The 20,344-nt window shown below is 40.1% G+C and overlaps 4 protein-coding genes and 1 pseudogene across 4 annotated transcripts; 3 read left to right on the top strand and 2 right to left on the bottom strand.

Moving 5' to 3' along the window:
• The first annotated feature begins 403 nt into the window (after window positions 1–403).
• Window positions 404–4,300, top strand: cideb (cell death inducing DFFA like effector b). Its single transcript, XM_042512562.2, has 5 exons — window positions 404–558; window positions 1,349–1,463; window positions 2,084–2,242; window positions 2,328–2,518; window positions 3,087–4,300. The coding sequence occupies exons 1-5, from the start codon at window positions 533–535 to the stop codon at window positions 3,226–3,228; spliced, it is 633 nt and encodes a 210-aa protein (XP_042368496.1). The 5' UTR covers window positions 404–532; the 3' UTR covers window positions 3,229–4,300.
• A 240-nt stretch (window positions 4,301–4,540) lies between these two features.
• homezb (homeobox and leucine zipper encoding b) lies at window positions 4,541–7,610 on the bottom strand. The gene is made up of 2 exons (XM_088073785.1): window positions 7,516–7,610; window positions 4,541–6,064 (listed from the first exon to the last, which is right to left on the bottom strand). The coding sequence occupies exons 1-2, from the start codon at window positions 7,603–7,605 to the stop codon at window positions 4,613–4,615; spliced, it is 1,542 nt and encodes a 513-aa protein (XP_087929911.1). The 5' UTR covers window positions 7,606–7,610; the 3' UTR covers window positions 4,541–4,612.
• A 1,140-nt stretch (window positions 7,611–8,750) lies between these two features.
• Window positions 8,751–10,537, top strand: LOC148185722 (uncharacterized). The gene has a single exon (XM_088074066.1). The coding sequence runs from the start codon at window positions 8,927–8,929 to the stop codon at window positions 10,535–10,537; it is 1,611 nt and encodes a 536-aa protein (XP_087930192.1). The 5' UTR covers window positions 8,751–8,926.
• Window positions 10,538–10,599: 62 nt separating this feature from the next.
• On the top strand, window positions 10,600–13,114 carry LOC148185721 (uncharacterized; annotated as a pseudogene).
• Window positions 13,108–20,006, bottom strand: gmpr2 (guanosine monophosphate reductase 2). The gene is made up of 10 exons (XM_042512429.2): window positions 19,915–20,006; window positions 18,614–18,768; window positions 17,394–17,513; window positions 16,729–16,812; window positions 16,463–16,636; window positions 16,291–16,372; window positions 15,982–16,088; window positions 15,665–15,707; window positions 15,412–15,571; window positions 13,108–15,299 (listed from the first exon to the last, which is right to left on the bottom strand). Exons 2-10 carry the CDS (start codon window positions 18,698–18,700, stop codon window positions 15,110–15,112), a joined length of 1,047 nt encoding a protein of 348 aa, XP_042368363.1. The 5' UTR covers window positions 18,701–18,768; window positions 19,915–20,006; the 3' UTR covers window positions 13,108–15,109.
• Window positions 20,007–20,344: the final 338 nt, after the last annotated feature.

The following is a 20,344-nucleotide window of genomic DNA, read 5'->3' as shown; positions in this document are numbered from 1 at the left end:
TTTGTGATCATTTTAGGTGTCTTTTTTTTGGGGGGGGGTATGACAGGTATGAGCTTATATTTCACCACAATTTGAGTAAAATATTTTTAAATATAAAATTAGATATTTACTCAGAAGCCTAAAGACAGATAAATTACCCGAGCCAATATTTCAGCTGATAAGTAACAAGACATTGCAGTACAGGAATAAAATCTTTTACAGCATTGACCTCATATGTATATTATCAGTCAGGATATAAAGGTAAAAACTCTGCTCGTCAGCAAGGATGTCTCTCACACACACACACACACACACACACACACACACACACACACACTCTCTCTCTCTCTCTCTCTCACACACACAGACACACACACACACACACACAGGCGAGATGAACTTTGCCATGTACTGTTCTGTATCTGAGTAATCACCAAGTTCAGGGCAAAGTCCAGCTGCTGGGTCAAACACGAGCTGTACTGACTTTGTCAGACACCAAAACACTTTACGAAAAAATAAGTCTGTTTGAAGGGACGACAGGAGACTGACGAGCATGGACACAACATCGACATTTATCAAGTAAGTCAAGGATTAGTTTTGACCTGTTGACATTGTATTGACTTTGCCTTGTGGACAATTCACTTGATCAACAATCGAAATATTGTGTGGCTGTTGGAGCCTCAAAAAATCACTCAGTGTACATGTAATTTTATATCAGATGTAAATAATAACATTTAAAGATGCATGAATTCCATTTAGCTGCTGTTCAGTTTCAGGATACTGTTACTTTATGTATCAGCTCACCAGGACACTTAATTTTAATTTTCTTGAGCTACATTCGCACGCCTTTAACATGTTTTTTATCCTGTGAAACTTGAGAAAATTGTTTTGATGTTTTCAGAAACATGGCAGGAAATGCAATGAGCAACTTGGCAAGATTTTTTTTAAGATTTAGAAAATTATATTTCATTTTTTTAAATAATGGTTTTAGGGAAAAATGTCAAGAGAACAACACTTTGAACTATCAAAATTAAATATTTAAAATTATTTTACAGAATTATTATACTTTTTAAGCACTTTTTTTCAGGTAATCTCACTTTTTTGTTATTGTTTTCTGTGTTGTTTTTTTTTGTATTTGTATTTTTATTTTTAACTTTCCTGTGTGTTTTTTTGTTGGTGTTTTTGTTTGGGATTTTTGAGGTGTTTTTTGTGTATGTTTTACTAATTTCTTGCTTATTTCAAGGTCATCTCTTTGTTTTTGAAGGAAATCAATCCATTAGCCCACGTTTTAGAGATTTAAATAGATGACTGATCAAAATGTCTGCAGTTAAAAAATGCCAGATTTTAATCTCCTCTCTTTCTGGTCCAGATCTGTGACCAAGCGAGTGTGGTCCCCTCCACAGCGGCCCTTCAGAGTGTGCTGTCACCACAGGGAGACCAGGAAGGGCATCACAGCTGGGACCCTGGAGGAGCTGAAAGAGAGGGTGAGAGTGACTGTAACACAGAAATAATGGACATACTTTTAGTTTATTTGCATTTTTTTAGATATATTTTTTTTGTTCTGACATGTTGGCATACAAAAAATACAGAGTGTATGTACTTAGATGAACATTTCCTTATATTTAAACTTCTAAATAAACAAAAATAAATAATTATAAATAAAAGTATGGTATAAAATATATGGTAAAAAAAGGAATTGTCAATGCTGTTTAATTTTTAAAAAATTGAAATAAAAGTAATTTCAGAAAATAAACAAACAGCATAAAAAAAATAAAAAAAATAAATGCAAATAAAAATTTTAAAAATCTGTTTAAAATGGACTGTAGAAAATAAAGTCAATTTAGCTGAATAAAAATAGAATTGCAGTATAATCAAAATACTTAAAAAGCATCGTATCAAAACATAAAATCTAATTGGGCTTTGCAAAATTTTTAGAAAAGCAATTTGATCACAAAAAAAGTCAAGCGTGTGCTTACAATGTCTGTTAAATGGACAAACATGAGGGGTCTTGATACACACTCTTGTAAGGGGTCCTAGTCTTAAAAAACATTGGAAACGGTTGCGCTTGTGCACATAAATCCAAAGTTATGTGAATCTGTCGTAGGTGTGCCAGGCCCTGCTGCTGTCCCTGTCTGCACTGTCTCTGTCTCTGGTTTGTGAGGAGGACGGCACGGAGGTGGACTCCGACGAGTTCCTCATGACGCTGCCTGACAACACCACGCTCATGGCCCTGGAGCCTGGACAGACGTGGAGACCACAGCCGGTGTGTTTGACCGCAGAGGTTAAATGTTATCATTATATCGCCTCAGATGTGTGTGTGTAATAAGATGCCGTCTCTGATCTCCCAGGGTGCGGTCGTGTCCAGGTCTCAAGACCGCGACAAGCCTCGGACCGGGAGAGACATCGCACGTGTCACCTTTGACCTCTACAGGATGAGCCCAAAAGACGTCTTTGGCTCGCTGAGTGTGAAGGCCACGTTTCAGGGTCTGTACTCTGTGAGCGCCAACTTTCAGTGTCTGGGGCCCAAGAAAGTCCTCAGGTAAGTCAGGAGGGGAGAGGTCAGCACAAAAGAGGGATTAACCATTCAGCAGGGGGAAAATACACCCCTCAGAGCAGAGGTGGATGAAATATTCAGCTCCTTTACTTACTTTTCACGCTGTGAAAATACTCTATTACAAGTAGTACCAAATGCAGAAAAATCTTTTTTAAAAAAACCCAAAACAAACTCATCCAAAGAACTGCTTTAAAAAAAAATAGACGACCTCCCAAATTATTGAAAAAATAGAAAAAAAAGGTATGAGGTTGATTTGTAATTAATAAACATATTTAAAAAAAAAAAAATACATTACATAATTAAAAAAAAATCAAAATTATTTTAAAAAAAATCTAATCAAAATCATAAAAAAGAGGGAAAAAAACCCAAACTCAAAATTATTTTCAAAAAGAAAAAAGATGCTGTTTTGTGACGTCGCATAAGAAAATAAATCGCAATAAGCTTTTTCAAATGCCAAAATGACAGCGACAAAAATGAATCATTTGATGTGACTTGAGTAGGCTTTAATGGAGCATAAAAAATCACGCTGATGAGAATTTATCTTGTTTTTCAGAGAAGCCCTGCGTGTAGCCTCCACCCTCCTACATGCCGCCGGACACCTGCTTATCACTTCCGCCTCCATGATTCGACGCATTATCGAAGGCGCTGATCTTTGGCAGCCACAGCGGACAGAGTACAGCGCCAGCTGGAACTGACGGGCCCGAGAGATACATATTCAGCTGTAACATCTGATATCATTGACTGAAAGGGTTACTAAGGTGTTTTTAAACCCGGATTCTGTTTTCCAATGTTTTTGTGTCAAAGTGACTGAAAGTGAAGTTAAAGAGAATATAGAAAATCAGCTCTGAAATTGCTATTGTCAAACCCACCAGACTCCATATAAAAAATCAGTTATTTTACAATCCTAAAAACACTTCATTCAAATTTATCAGAAACAAAATAAAACTCACAAAGACCCGTCTTGGTTCGTCTTTCTGCTGTTCCAACAATCACAAACTCTGGCTTGATTGACATAAAGCCTCAATTCAGCCGGTGAGATGTGAGAATATGCTGGCTCCATGCACGCTAAAATTACTTTTTATTTATAAGGAGTCTGGTGGGTTTGCAAACAGCAAACTCTGGCTGTTTCTGGGATATTACTCTTAAAGAAAAGGGCTTTTTTGGCAGAACCATCTGTTAAGGTGGTATCTGTAAATGTTAACAGCAATAGTCTTATGCGGGGTGATTGTATGACTGTGTACCTTATTCTCCCTTAAATATCTTGACTTTTCAGGTTATGAACAGACAAAAAATAATGGTAACGATTGAGTGCTAGAAAATGTCTTAAGTTTTATAGGGTTATTGTGCAATATATTCTTCATAATACTCAAAGAATATACTTTATTTTTGTTAATTTTGTGTGAATTTTGCATTTGCAGTAGTGTCATCTTGTTAGTGGAATATACAGTAAGTTTCTTAAAAAATATCGATATTTGATACCATTTTCAAAACCACAGGGATATTTAAGATTGAGGGCAAAAACATTTAATTCTTAACTTTAACAGCAGAGAACAGCAGAACGACTGTTAGAAACAGTAATGAGACAGCAAGGCTTTGCAGCTGGTACTGATGAATCAATACTGTGGAAAATGAGTATTACAACTATATTAAATATTCAGAATCGATACATATTGATGAATCGGTATTTTTGACAATACTAGTTGGCAGTGGCTCTGAGATTAAAGGTGATAACAAGTCAATATTAAACATAACAGTGTCGAGAAACAAGTTGTCACTTATTTTTGAACGATTTGCCGGAACTGTTCACAACGAATGCGTCGTACTTGAAAAACAATAAAACCATCAGCGTAAAACTTCATACGCGCAACAGATAAGTATGTTTTGTGTTAAAAAACACGTTAAGAAACATTTCAACGACAATGTCGCTTAACCTTTTAAAAAAAACGGTCTTAAAGTTTAAAACGTCACTTAACTGCGTGATGCATCTTTTCAAACGTGAAGAGACGATTCGTGGTTATTGCCCTCAGGTGGATATGACGACGCGGACTGCGGCATCATTTCTCCACTGGAGGCAGACTTTCAACAGTTCTCACTCATTTCAAGCAACGTCTGCCAGGCTGGTTTTTCGGCGCCCTCACTGCTCGCCACGCGTAGCTTTGTCTTCACCAGCGCTTTCAGGTGCTGCTGGTACCTGACGTTAGCCAGCGCCTTGCTGTGCTGCTCCTCAGTCATCCAGCGTGGCTTTACTTTCTTCACGTAATAGCGCATGTCGCCGAACCACTGAACCAACGTGTGGCGAGGGATGTTGATAATCTTCGCCAGTCGGCTGTAGTCTTCGGCGTTTGGATACTGGCAGTGCGAGAAAGCCGCCTTCATCATCGCCAGCTGAGCCTGCGTCTTTGTGCTTAAGCGCGTCCGAGCGGGAGGCGTCGACGCCTCGGCCGCACGTGAACCCGGCTGCTGGGTGACGCCGAGTGACTCGTCTGCAACAAGAGAGATATCGAGCATTTCCATGAGCTCCTCTAGTTGGTTAAAATCAGTCACAGCGCCGTTGTGGTTTGACTCGGCGTGCACGTGTCCCTCCAGCTTAGCCTCCGTTCCTGTTTCAAGGGTACCTGAGGTGGACGTGGGAACGGCGTCTTCTCTTTTCAGCTGCTCTGAGTCTTGACTTTGAGACAGGAGGACGAGTAGAGGACTTCCACCCAGCGACTCGTCAGGCATCATAACGCTCGTGTGCGCAGGCCTCTCTTGGATCTTTTTTCTTTCTCCGGTGGATTTTTTCCTCTCAAATTCCTCACTTCCCGCTCTCTCCACATCACCTTCGTCCCGTCGCTTCTTTCGTTTCATTTCCATCTCGTCTGACGCTGTCACCTTTTTCCGCTTACTCTGAGTTTTTCCTTTGTCTTCGTCTTCCCTCTTGTCCTTATCTTTCTTCCCTGGTTGTTCAAGCTTCGGTTTTGTTTCCGATTGCTCGTTAGCCATCTCATTTTCTCCCATCATCCCTCCCTCAGGTGCACTTTCTTCCTCCAAAACCTTCTCCACCTTCTTCCCAGCAGGCTGTTTTACCTCTCCTCTGTCCTTTTCCTTCATCCAGTTTTGCAGCTCTTCCTTTCCCCAATTCAACTTGAACTTCCTCCGAACGTTGTTGATGTCCTCATAGTCCCAGCTGATGCCGTATCGGAGCCTCTGTCCCATGAACCACACCTTCACCTGGTCCGGGTGCAGGGAGCAGCGCTCCGCCAGCGCTGCCGTCTGGTTCTCTGTCAGGTATGGGAACTTGTCGAAGGCTTTGTCCAGCTCCGCGGCGCCATCCAGCCTTAGGTTGATCTCGCTCGAGCGCACCCATATGAGCCTCTGATCGTCAGAGACCAGGGGGAGACACAGAGCACCGTTCTGGTTCAGACTGAAAGCCATCAGGGCCATGTTCGTTTCTGTGAGAGTCTCTTCGGGGGGGTCAGGGGTGTTTTGCCTGAACTCGGGGAATTCGCATCTCGCTTTTTGCATCATCTTTCTCATCTGTGAGAATGACTCCTGAAAAGAGCAAACAGAAGGGGTTAAGACACCCCAAATCTAAAAACCTGGAGTGTAGCGACTACGGGAACAAAATAAAAGTTGCTGAGAGGCTGAGGCTGGGCCTGGTCTGTTGTACAAAACGTTCAAAATGTTCAAAAAATGTAATAATGAAAAGGAATCAACTTATCAAAACTTAGCCAAAATAATCACAGCGATCAAGAAAAAGTGCAGCCAACAAAAATTACGGCGACCCACTTCACCCTCTCTTACCATCATCCTGACACAGGTGAAAAGCAGATACTCATTTAGATTATGAATGTAACTGCCCATATCCATGTGATCCAGCTCTCCCAATGACCACAATCATTAAACTAATAAATAATAATATCCCAAAACACAAACATAAAACACACGTAACGATACCAAAATATAAACCATCCCAGTTCCCTTATTTCTACATAAAGTAACCATTTAACTCACTTTAATCCTTCTTATTGCTATTTATGACAACAATTACTGTAAGAGGATATTCATTTATCACATATTTTTCTACAGTTTTTTAAAATTCTAAATGCTACTATTTTTTATCCACAAACAAAAATTATCCAAGTCAAAAACAACATAAAAAATGTAAAAAGTGTCAAGCTTTTGGAAAATTCCATGATTTTCTGCGATAAATCCCGACATATATGTATAGGTTTAATAATTTTGAATATTTCCAATACGGTCATTTTATTAAAATTGTAAGATTTCCACTTTTTTTTCCATTTCTTACCAACATGGCACAGTGTTGCTTTAAGAAACAAATATATTATATGTATTATTTTTACTTTATCTATTTTATGACCAAAAAAATACATTTTTTTAACCAGCTGGCATCATAATGTTTATGATAAAAGGGTTAATGTGCTGCAGACACTGATTTAACCTAAACTGAAATGTTAAATGCTTTTACTTAATGTTGTAATGCTGCAAATGAAATAAAAGTCAATCAACTCAAATATTAAGTGTTAATTTCAAGTCAACTTGCTAAATCGCTTACCAAATTACATCAGATTTAGACCATTAACTCTACTTTTTATTGGCTTTATTTAGATTAATGTTCAAATTAAGCTAACTTTAGCTAGCTGGCTAAATTCGCGCTAAAATTTGACGTGCTTTGTCTCCATTTCCGTTAGTCTTACATGGATAACCCAGCTTTTGTAAACATATGGTAACCTTAAAAAGATATTGATTACCACACCTGATCGATTGATCCGCGTCTGTACCGGTAACTCTGTTAGCATTCACGGTAACGTTAGCTATTAAACGTTAGCGCGAACATAACGTTATCTTGCTAAGTATGCTAACTGTTATGATAGAGTAAATTTAGCCAACTTTAGTTTTAGTCTTTTCTTCGGTAATATCAAGAAAACACTGAAACGCTCACTGACTTAAATTAAGGTTAATGAATATTTTGAGGATCTTACCTTTAGATGCACAAAAATGTCTTTCAGTGTGTATGAGGAGGATGTTGAACTGAAATGGTTCAGTCCATCCAGTAAAACCGTCCAGTGCATCCGGATAAAACAACAGCCAGAATACATAAAACAGCATCAAATAGAGCTTGTTTATTTTTTTAAAAAAAGGACCAAATGTCCCCAAATCCTAGAAATGTTCTAATATCCTAGAAACATCCTAATATCTCAGAAACTGCCGAAAAGCCGAGAGATGTCATAAAATCCTACATATATCCTACAGTTCTAGACATTTCCTAAAATCATATAAATGACCCCAAATTCTAGATATGTCCTAAAATCCAAGAAATGTCATGTAATTTTAGAGAAATTCTAAAATCTTGGAAATTGCCTAAAAGCCTAGATATGTCCAAGTGCAATTTATGCACATACATTGTTTTTAAATATATTTTATATATATACAGTAAATATATATATTTCTAGATTGTTGAGCTGTTGGCACCTTGTAACTTTATGTTTCTATTCTTGCACCTTATTTTTTTATTATTCAATATTTTTATATTTGTAATTACTTTTTACTATTGTTCGGTTACTGCTAATCCTGTATACCTCACAGCTGCTGTAACACTGCAAATCTCCCCACTGTGGGGCTAATAAATGTTTATCTTATTTTATCTTAAAATCCTAGAAATGTCCTGTAATTCTGGAAACACCATAAATTATTAGAAATTGCCTAAAAGCCTAGATAGGCTATGTCCAAAAATCCTAGATATCTCCTAAAATCTTAGAAACGGCCTAAAACCTGAGAAATGTCCATTAATCTGAAATTTGAAAAAAATCGGATGATTATGTCTGTTTTTACAGTTTCTTGCTATGATAAATGGCAATTTTTAAACAGGTTTGGGGGCTCAGATCATATTTAAAATTAATATTTTTAATTTATTTCCCTTTAAATTTAAAAACATAAATCCCTCTTAAGTGCTTAAAAATGATTCGACATGCCTTCCCCGTTTTTCACCACTGCCTCATAAATAATGAACAGTCCCTAACCCCTCTAAAACAGTTTGTGCAAAAGCTAAGCTCTACACCCAGTTAATTATTTGAGCTGGGTGTGGATTTTATCTGTTGTAAATGATTAAACTTTATTGAATGATAAGGTAAGATAAGGCTTTTTATGAGCAGTAAAGGGGAGCGAGTGACACAATCATCCTGCAGTTTTTTTTTTTAGGAAATGAAACTGCTGGTGAGCACCTCAAGCTATCGCAGCAGTCTCTGAGGGACCAGCGACAGGCAAACAGCTAATTCGAGGCCATTTCCAAACATTAAATTCCGACTCATCTTTTGTTTACAAGAACAACCTGAGGAGTTTATTTGACAGAAACACAAAAGCGATTGATTTCAAGATATTTTTGCTCCTGAAAACATGTCTGGCAATCTGCAAAAGAACCGACAAGTTGTGTTCTGCGACGTGTGCCCAGAGGAGGACAGGAAACCGGCACAGAAGACCTGCACGAAGTGTGAGATCTCCATGTGCGTCCAGCACCTCCAGACCCACCTGACCACTCCTGTGTACCTGCAAACTCATCCTCTGACTGAGCCGACGGCCTCAGGGGATGCAGGATTAGGAGGAACCACTAAATGCCCCCAGCATGGCAAACCCCTTGAGTACTACTGCATGGATGACATGGTCTGTGTTTGTGTTTCCTGCGCCATTGAGGGCCAGCACCGCCTGCACAACATGAAGACGTTCCCCACAGCCCACAAAGAGCTCCTGGAGAAGCTCAGCGCTGAGCAGCAGGACTTACAGGTGAAAACTGATGATGAGACTTTGAATCTGGAAAAGTGGGAGAAGAGTGAAAGAAAGAAGCTGGCTCGCTCTAGTGTGAGTCTCATTGGGGCTGTGACTAACCTGCGAGACACTGCACTGACCAGTGTCCAGAGTTCAGTCTCTGCTCGTGTGGTGTCCATCAATAGCAGCAAGAGCAGCATCCAAGCAGCACAGAAGGAGAAGGACACCTTCAGGTTCCTGCAGATGTATTCTCAGGTGCATCAGGATATAGAGAAGGCCAAGGCTGCGGATCTGAGGAAAGGGTTGGAGCCTGGCACTGAGCGGGACAAGCTGGTTCAGGAGATAAGACAGACTGGTGAAAAGATAGTGAAGCAAGCAGGCCACTTCTTGGAATCCCTGTTGACCCTGGTTGACCCAGAAAACCACCAGAAGCTTGATGATACTTTTTTGGACCTGACCTTTGATCCACGGAGTTTGGGCCCCGGCATTTCCTTGTCCAGAGACAAGAAGAAGGTTTTCTACAGCAGTGGGCTGGGGAAAAGTTCTGCCTACATGTTTCCCATTGAAAGTAAACAGCCTTTTCCTGACTGTTGCAGATGGGTGATCGGCCTCTCCAAACACTGTGACTGGACCATTGGTGTGTGCGACCAAAAATATGCGAAGGACCTGAAAGATGGAGACGTCTATGGACTGTGCTGCAAAGGTAACCAGCTCCGCTCTGTCATAACAGAGTATATAGAGGCTGTATATTCATCTAGATCTTTTAATAAGCCAAGGAAGCGGATCACTGCGACGCGGCCAATGACGTTCCTTCAGCCGATCGACCTTCCAGGTAACACTGTGGCAAAACAAATCGAGCGACCGCAGAAAGTGGAAGTGGTATGGCGCTTTCCAGACTCATTAATGTTCTTCAGCGTGATCGGCCAGAACCAGAGAACGAAAATAGACACAATAACCATCACCTCCATCTTTCGGGGCCTAATTCCTTTTGTGTGCTTGGAGGTGGAAGAATCACAAACGAGCTCAAATAAGCCAAGCACAAGCAGACATGGAGCTGATTCATTTCCATCTCAACCACAGTACCAGAAACACTGGAAATGCTCGTGTGGGAGGGTCTACAATGAGACCAATGATGCATACTATCACGGAGGTTACACTTTCAAAAAGTCTTTGCAGGCCAAATGTACTTGTGGAGAAGTTATCGGCGCCCTGTGCATCACAGAGGTGCTTTGCGAACTCCTGTAACGGACCGCTGAGTTGTTTTCTACAGCTCAAACATTTACATTTTCACATTTCACATCACATCATACAACACAGATCTGTTAAAAAAACGCTTGAAATGGACAAACTACAGATAATGTGTAAAGTGAAACCTTAACCAATACTCATCATTTAAAACCCCTCATGCGTGGGCAAGTTCTGATCAAATTCTCAGTCCCAGCTGAGTTGCTCATTTCTGATACAGGAAACGAAACTTACCCTACAGCCTAAGCAAATCTAACACAGTGGCTGCACCCACATCTGTCTGACTCCACCTCCTGAATGTTTGGTTTAGCAGAAATTGAAACTGTTGCGCAGTGCTGCTGTGGCAGAGTATTCACACCACACCGAGAGACCAGAAACAAGAAAACTACATTTAGAAAATCAGATTTCATTTGCAGTTTTCTACCAAAACAGAGACAACCAAGGAGACTGAGCAACAGGAACAACAAGAAGGATCCTGAGGACTTTCAATAGGAAATCATTTTCAAAACATTTTTTAACAGGACTTCCTGCTTTTGAAAACATGTCTGACAATCTACTAAAGACCCGCCAAATTGTCTACTGCGACATGTGCACAGAGGAGGACAGGAAACGGGCACGGAAGACCTGCATGAAGTGTGAGATGTCCTTGTGCGTCCAGCACCTCCAGACCCACCTGACCACTCCTGTGATGCTGCAAACTCATCCTCTGACCGAGCCTATGGCCTCATACAGCACCACTAAATGCCCCCAGCACGGCAAACTCCTCGAGTACTACTGCATGGATGACATGGTCTGTGTTTGTGTTTCCTGCGCCATTGAGGGCCAGCACCGCCTGCACAACATGAAGACGTTCCCCACAGCCCACAAAGAGCTCCTGGAGAAGCTCAGCGCTGAGCACGAAGACTTACAAGTGAAAACTGATGATGAAAATGTGAGTCTGGAAAAGTGGGAGAAACGTGAAAAGGAGAAGCTGGCTCGCTCTTGTGAGTCTCATTGGGGCTGTGACTAACCTGCGAGACACTGCACTGACCAGTGTCCAGAGTTCAGTCTCTGCTCGTGTGGTGTCCATCAATAGCAGCAAGAGCAGCATCCAAGCAGCACAGAAGGAGAAGGACACCTTCAGGTTCCTGCAGATGTATTCTCAGGTGCATCAAGATGTGGAGAAAGCCAAGGCTGTGGATCTGAGGAAAAGGTTGGAGCCTGGCACTGAGCGGGACAAGCTGGCACTGGAGATAAGACAGACTGGTGAAAAGATAGTGAAGCAAGCAGGCCACTTCTTGGGATCCCTGTTGACTCTGGTTGACCCAGAAAACCATCAGGAGCTTGTCAATACAAGTTCAGACCTGATGTTTGAGCCATGGAGATTTGGCCCCGGCATGGCGCTGTCCAAAGACAGGAGGAAGGTTTTCTACAGTGGTTTGCTCGGTCAGTGCTCTGCCACTCTCCTAATCCGTAGTACTCGGTCACCTCCTAAGTTTCAGAGGTGGGTAGTCAGTCTTTCCCAAGACTATGATTGGACCATTGGTGTATGTGACAAACAGTCTGCATTTGACTTGATGCTTGGAGACACCTATGGTCTGTCCTGCAAAGGCAACCAGCTCAGCTCCCTCAGAACTGACTATGTTGATTGTTCTGCCACATCAGGAAGTGTAGATGGATGGTTTCTGTGGCAGAAAAATGACACGGCCGAAACAAAGAAGAAGAAACGCAAGGTTTCTTCAGCATTAATCCCACAACAGGGCAAAAATGAAGATGAGGCCCTACCACGACCCAAAGTGGTGGAGGTGTTTTGGGACTTCGAGACTTCTTCGCTGTCCTTCTTCAGGAGAACCGGACAGTACCAGAGGGAAGAAATAATCACAATAAAGATAAGTCACAACACTCAGGACCTGACCCCCTTTGTTCAAGTAGCAAAGGAAAATGCCCAAATTACCCCCTCCAGCAGTTGGAGGTGCTCCTGTGGGGAGACAAACTACAAAGACAAGACAGGACTGTATGTATACAAGAATGGAAGACAATGCTACTCTCACCAGGACACTTGTTCCTGTGGAGCTTATGTTGGTGACATAACCATCACAGAGGTGGTTTGTGAACTCCAGTAACGGCTGGGATCCTGCTGATCATAGCTAAACATTACACAAAGCTAAGAAATGCACGGCTACAAATATCTACAGTAATGACATCTTTTGCTTTCATTTAATCAGTATAAATATTATTGATTAATGTTAAGTTGCTTTCAAAATGAAAATATAATGCTTTGAATGCAAAAATCTGTGATAAGTCAATGCTGTTATTGTGTTTAGTGTACCAAACATAATTTAGCTACTATAAGAAATGTAACATTTTGAGCTAAATATCTTTTCATGTTGGTGATTTTGTTTTGAGAGTCGCTTATAATTCATAAAAATACGTTATTATGTTTTTTTGGTCATGTTTCTTGAAATGTTTGTACTGTCTGGCAGCCAGTTGATGGTGTTTGTCTCCACCTGCTGGTCGTGAGGCGTCATTGCACTCACAATGTACAGAGCTTGTATTGTAATTGATCTGATTAACAATAAAACCAGTAAAAATTTACAATATGGAATGTTTTTATTGACTGATTAAAACAAGTGAATTTAGAAACTGCATTATATTTTAAATTTTGCCATTTGTATATCAGTGACAGTAAGAAAATAAAACAACACAGATCTGTTAAAAAACCGCTTGAGATGGACAAACTACAGATAATGTGTAAAGTGAAACCTTAACCAATACTCATCATTTAAAACCCCTCATATAAAGGCTGTAATAAATCATACATTACTTCATTGTGCACATCACTTACATAAGACAAACACAAGTTTTGGTACTTATCAGGAGCAGCCAGAGCCAAACACCAGAAAAGCTGCATATATCTTTAAATTACATAACACAGCACTTTATTGCTATGTACTGCATGTGCTCTAGTAATGTAATCATTTACCATGTCCTGGTCCATATATAAATTCTCCAAAAATCTAATTCACCTACTATTTAAAAAGAAAAAACAGCTTCAACTTGTGTATGACTCTGAGGTTTCAAAACATATCTAATGAACAATTAAGGAAACTAAATGTTAGACTCTTTATAGGATACTTTTGTATTTTTTCAACCTGGACCCTATTTTCCCATGTTTTTGTGTCCGCGTGCTTAAAGGGAACAACAATTTTTGAAATGAGTGAATTTTTTAAAACCTTTCGCTAATCCAGTCTGTTCGTTATGGTGTCTAAGCAACCCAGCTGGCAACAGATATGATGGAGAGAGATGAGTTCTTACATCGGAGAGATGTCAGTCATTCTACTTGAGGTTTCTACCATTTTTCCCTGTTAAAGGGTTTTTTGGGGGGAAGTTTTTCCTTGTCTGCTCTGAGGGAGGACAGAGGGACGTCACATGCTGTCGAGCTCTCTGAGGCAAATTGTGATTTGTGATACTGGGCTTCATAAATAAAAACTGAAAGGGAGATGTAAAAGCTTGGTTGGAATGAAAATAGGGTTGACTATATTTGAAATTTCTAACAATGTCGGAACTTGTGTGGGTGTTAGGTTTTATTTTGCAGATCTTTCGTTCTTTATAGCTATTGTCTAAATGTTGTTATTCTATGTCAACTTGACATAGCTGGCATGAGACAACCGCAGGACAATGAAATTTGGTTGACTTAAAACCAACAAAATACTGATGTTGGTTTTGGCCGTATCCCTACACTCGACATCACAACATAAGTTCAACCCACTTTTCCACATAGTTGAAATCAGCTAAATATCCAGCCATGACCACTTTTTTGTTTCTGTAAAGATCTTTGTCACGGGTTTTCAGGAACTATTAATAACAATATGAACCTGAAAGTGGCAAAAACAAGCACTTTGAAATGACATAAATTTGTCCAAATGAATTAAATTGCAGCTTGTTTTGTTGTGCAACTGCAGTTCTCTCTCTCAAAACTTCAAAAATTGTTGACACTTAGATACAAAAAAAAAAAAAAAAAATAGGGTCCAGGTTGAGAAATAGTTAGGTTTCCCTTTAAATCTCAAATTACAGATAATTAAAGTGCAAAACTTGGAGAGATGGAATGATTGAATTTCTAAAAACACTTCAGTTCGCTGCATTCATATTAAGGACTTTCTAAATCATTTAAGACGTGTGCTTTAAGTGTGCATGTGTGAGGAAGGCTTGCAGTATGATCTCGGCACGAGCAGGCGCGTTGTAGATTTTGTTTATATCTACAACAGATTTGCATAAAAAGAACAACTAAAGACCTTGAATTGGAATAAGAAGACAGCAGACACGCAGAGAGCTGACTGCTGAGGCTTTCATCTTACCGTCTATAAACACTCGGGCCCCTGAAACACTTCGGAGATTTTATGAAAATAAGTAACATTCAGAAAACCCAATATACTAAAATTGCATTGAACCGTAGCTTATGCAAAGAAAACAACTAATTGGGGTGATAAAATGACAGTATTTGAGTATTATGTCAACGCACAAACAGCATCTGTGTGTCAGACAGGCAGTGTTGCGGACTTATCCTTCGATCTGAAGCGGGATCCAGCTGCACGCTCAGCTGTCGTTGCCGAAGACGGTGTTGAGCTGTTGGGTGACCCTGATGAAGGTGGTCCTGCGGCTCAGCTCCTTCAGTTTTCCTGCCCCGACGTAGGTGCAGGTGGAGCGGACCCCGCCCAGGACGTCTCGTATTGTCACCTCTACTGGACCTTTGTAAGGAACTTCGACTGTCTTCCCCTCTGACGCTCTGAAGGTGATAAACAAACCGCGATTTCCCTCAAAGGAGTAAGCAACATAGACCACAAACACATGAGAAAGATGGACATTTTTTCCCACTTACACACCAAAACAACTCTCACCTGTACTCAGCCACGCCCCCTGAATGCTTCTTCATCGCAGTGTCGGAGCTCATTCCATAGAACAGCTTGTATTTCTTGCCGTTTTTCTCAATAACCTCTCCCCCGCTTTCTGAGTGGCCGGCGAGCATACCGCCCAGCATCACAAAGTCCGCTCCAGCGCCTGACAGCAAAGAGAGGAGCTTGTTTTAACAGAAAGAAGTCTCACTGTGGTTGGAATTTGAGTGCAGTTTAAAAAAAAAACACTAAAATCTACCAAAAGCCTTTGAGACGTCTCCGGGACAAGTACATCCCCCATCCTGTGTGTAAAAGAAGAGAAGACAAAACACAATGTTATGAGTGTGACCGTGTGGTTATCAGAGCTGCACGTACGCTCTGGACACGAGATAACACATTCTCAGGCTGAAATACACATCTGACAAAACACACTGACCGTGGGAAGAGAGGAGAGCACGGGGAGTTCGGTGTTGCGCACAGGCACCTGCTCAACCTTAATTTTATGTGGCTGAACAATGAAAACCATGTGGAAATGATCATTAACTCCCCAAATTATCAGAGAAGAGAGACACTCACAGAGATGATGTGGCCGCCCAAACCGTGGGCTGCGTCCGCGCACTCGATCACAGCGCTGAGCTGCGGGTACCCCACCCCCGTCTTCTTACGGGTGGTACACACAGAGCCTGTAGAGGAAGACACGAGGGCGACAGATGACTCGACAGATTTCAGGTCTGCACTCAATGATTTGCGAACTGGGAACAGCACATGCAAGAACTGTTTGTGGTCTTTTTGATCTGAGTGTGCCAAATAAATGGGAGTTGCTACACAGCAGATACAGAAAAGTTTATCAAATAGTATTAATAACATGCAGAAATGTGTTTTTACCTGGTCCAATTCCTACTTTGATGATGTCAGCGCCAGCCAGGATCAGCTCCTCCACCATCTCTCCCGTCACCACGTTTCCTGCCTGAGCAAAATAAAAATAGTATTTTGTTTTATTGATTACTTATCAAAGAAAATACATTTTCCCTTTTCAGCCCCACGTGCATCAACTGACCATTATAGTGTGAGAGGGGAACTTCTCCCTGACGTCTTTGACAAAGTGAACAAAGTGTTCGGAGTAGCCGTTGGCCACGTCGACGCAGATATACTGCAGCTTTGGCACCGCCGCCAAGATGGCTGAAATCTTGTCAAAGTCCCCTTCCCCGGTCCCTGTGCTGACGGCTACATTCTGGGAGAGAAACGACTTGTGTTACAGTAAACATAACCATTAATAAACTCCCTGACAAAAAGAGTTAAATGATAATTAACACTTTTGTTTACCTCCAGGCATTCAGGATTCTTTTTTGCAAACTCCGACCAGTCATCCACGGAGTAATGTTTGTGAATTGCGGTGAAGAGAGTGAACTAAAGGGAGAGAAAAAGAAAGACAGAGCAATGAGTGACATAATTTAGCAATGACTCGATCTGGACTTCACCGTACTTGCAGACTCGTGGACTTTGCGGGCGCACTCACGGTGAGTGCGCGCGTGCTGAGGGCTTTTTTATGCATATGTATAATTGTGTTAATGCGCTTTACATTTATTTTAGCACATTTTTGTCGTGCTAATGTGTTGGACTGCTTACACAGACACTACAGTGAGTGGAAAATGCATGTTTTTGAAACCTTTATTATGTTGTAGTGTTAGTAGTAGTAATATACAAAGTCTGGCTTTTTATTCATGTGCTTGTGTATATGTGTGTGGTGGTGGTGGTGGAGATTTCGGTTGTACTGTGTTGTATGAATGAACTGTGTTTTGTTTTTCTGAAAAGTACTATACATGTATATTCTGATCATAGTGTTTATTTAATGCAACGATTAAATTTAGCTTCTCTGTTTTAACTGCCTCCGACAACATCCAACAACATATAATTAACTCTATGTGCTCTGTGAAACTATTTGTGAATAATAAGCGATTTATGCTCATCCTGTGTAATGCACGACCTACTTTGTGCAAAGCCAGGGCCATCTCAAAGGTCCCGACTGTGTCCATGTTTGCAGCGATGATGGGGATCCCTCTGTAGCTGCCCTTGGAGTTCCTGAAAGTGTAGCTCCTCAACAGGTCTACCTGTGACAGGAATGAACATTAAGACATTAGAAACACACATTTATATTTGATGTATCAGTTGATATGACATGCTACATAAGTTCTTATGTTATTTAAGTTTGCACAACAGTTTTTAATATGTTTGAATAGTTTATAGTCGTGGACTATGCTACTGTTATGTTATGTTATATTTACTGTTATTTCTATGTCAGGATACAGGTAGATCAGGATTTTTGATCTTTACAAAAGGAAAAAGAACAACTGAGACACCTTATAGTCTAAATGGACTACGACAGGGAGACTCAACTCAGGAGGCCAGGGGCCAGTCGCAGCAGCCCCATAAGTTTCTAGGATTTTGGGACAATCTTAAGATTTCTCAGATTTTTTAAACATTTCTCGGATTTTTAGAATTTTAAGACATTTCTCAGATTTTAAGCCGGTTCTATGATTTTAGAGTATTTCAAGGATGTTTCTAGGATTTTAAGACATTTCTTGTATTTTAAGATGTTTATAGTATTTGAGGACACAAGGGGCTTAGATAGGACCTCTGTCCACATTGTCCACTGGCACTTTTTCTGACAACCAAGTTTTATTTTGATGCTTTTGAATTCACTCTGGTACCTTTTTCATGCTAAAAGTACAAAAACAATTCCCAGTGTGAATCGATTTATTTTTATTGTGAATTAGAAAATGGTTTTGGGGCCACCCAGCACCCTATCGTGAGCCAGATTTGGCCCACGAGCTGTTAGCTGAATATTACTGGCTTCGGCTCTTCCATATGTTAAAACAGCCACTATAAATACTGAACTTAATACTTAAACAGATTTGCTCTAACTAGCAAAAAAATACTTTGGCAGTTATTCATAATATGTTACTGCAGTCACAGGGCAGCAGGAGTCTTTATTTTACAGATGTAGGTTTGTGGCTAAAGGGCTTGAAATTTCTAACCACCAGATGGTAAAATGTGAATGAGGGCTGATAGTTTTCTCCACTTTAATAACTCCCAAATGGATGCTCAGATATCCTTCACAGGGATACCTAAAGGTTCAGATAATGGAAACATCTGTATTTAGGTCAGTGGGGTGTAATGTGGAAAAAAAAATCCACAGCTGGACACCTACCTCACTCCTTGACTTGAGTGTGCTGCGCTTTGGACGGAGGAGCACATCCTTAAAGTCCAGCTTGATGTCATTCTCAATGCGTGGCATTTTGAGAACAGGATAAACAGGATGTACAGGTTGTGCAACAGAAAAAAAGTGAAATGGACCAGTTTATCCTGTGAAAGATTAAAAAAACAACTTTTAATTAACAGTTTTGAAGAAAGTAAATTCAGTGGTCAAAAATCAAAATAATGACACAAGTGGGTACAAGCCAGACAGACAAAAATCCAATGAAATAGACACAAATATGAACACACAGGAGCTAACCTAATAAGTTACTGTTCAGTCTTGGAGAAATTTTTGAGAAATAGTATCAAATCGTGTTCTTTGATGGAAATTTTATTGCCCAAATATCTTTGGAGTTTGGATTAAGGATTTTATTTAATTTATTTTTTTATTTAGTTTTTACTTTTTGTTAACAGTTTTGTGGACAAAACTCAGTGTTCAATCTAAAAATGTATAAAATAAAAATACTGACACAAGTAGGAACAAACCCAGACAGGAAATAAAATAAAATAGACACAAGCATGAACACAAACGGGGGTTTACCTAACTATTTTTACAATAAAGCTATAGGATTAACATAGTAGTTATGGTTAGTTTTTTATTACATATTTTGAGTTAGATATTGATTTAAGATATATATCTAATTCTGATTTCTTTAAAATATTATTTTATGAATGTAAAATTTAGTTAAAATAATGAGTGAATCTATTATATAATACTCATTCTTGGAGAAACTTGCATTTTTTGAGTATTAGTAACAATCAAGTTCTTTGAATGTCTTTGGGGTTCAGGATTTATGCAGTCTCTTGTCATATTTACATTTATATTTCCTCCCTTTATACACACAATTATGGTCATTTAATGACATAATTAGCTAACACTATATCACACATGGTACAAGTTAAGGTTTCAGAGGAACTCATTACAGACAAACATCCTTCTCACGTTCAGAAAATGAGCCTAAATGAGCCAGAAATATAAAATAATTACTATGAGGAAACATAATAAGTCTGACTTTAGCGAGCTAGCAGTTTTAAGATGTTTAAAACGCTCTCGAAGGTGCTAATGCTAATGCTATTTACACCACAGAGAGCAGAACGACGTCAAAATTCAAGGTTAGCAATGCTACATCGGTTTAAAGAGTCAAAATTTAATCAAAAATAAATAGCCCTGTATCACGTTTACCTACACACAAGCTATTAATAAGTCATAAGTGACAAAAATGTCTACTGTATTTAACAAAAGTAAGTGTTTACCTTTGGAAAAGTATGGCTGATTTTGTCTGTGCCGCTGCTTTTTTTCCCCCGACTGAGCGCGCGGGAAGCTTTACGGGGGCGCACACCATCTGACATCCGCCTTGTAGTTTTTTACAGGCTTCAGCTAATAAGCGGTGCGCTGGAAAAAACTACAAATGCAAACCCGGCTTTACGCCACGTTGCGCTGGTGTCGTAAAGGTTTGTTGTAGGTGCTCAGGAAACAAATGTCGTTTTGCTTTATCGGGGTGATACTAACGCTGATGTGAGGTAATTTTTATTGCAAATTTTATGCTTTTTTTGACAGTAAATAAGGTGGAGCACAAAGTCGAAAGTGAAGCGGAACCGTTGACGTGCAAAACAAGGGGCGGTGGGATTCACTGAGGAACACAGGAAAATATCCATTGATTTTTTTGGAAGGAAATATTGACTT

Source organism: Plectropomus leopardus, chromosome 23 (genome assembly GCF_026936395.1).
Source record: "Plectropomus leopardus strain MGB_pleo_1.0 chromosome 23, ASM2693639v1, whole genome shotgun sequence".
NCBI lineage: Eukaryota > Metazoa > Chordata > Actinopteri > Perciformes > Serranidae > Plectropomus > Plectropomus leopardus.
This window is presented reverse-complemented; position numbering and strand designations above follow the sequence as displayed.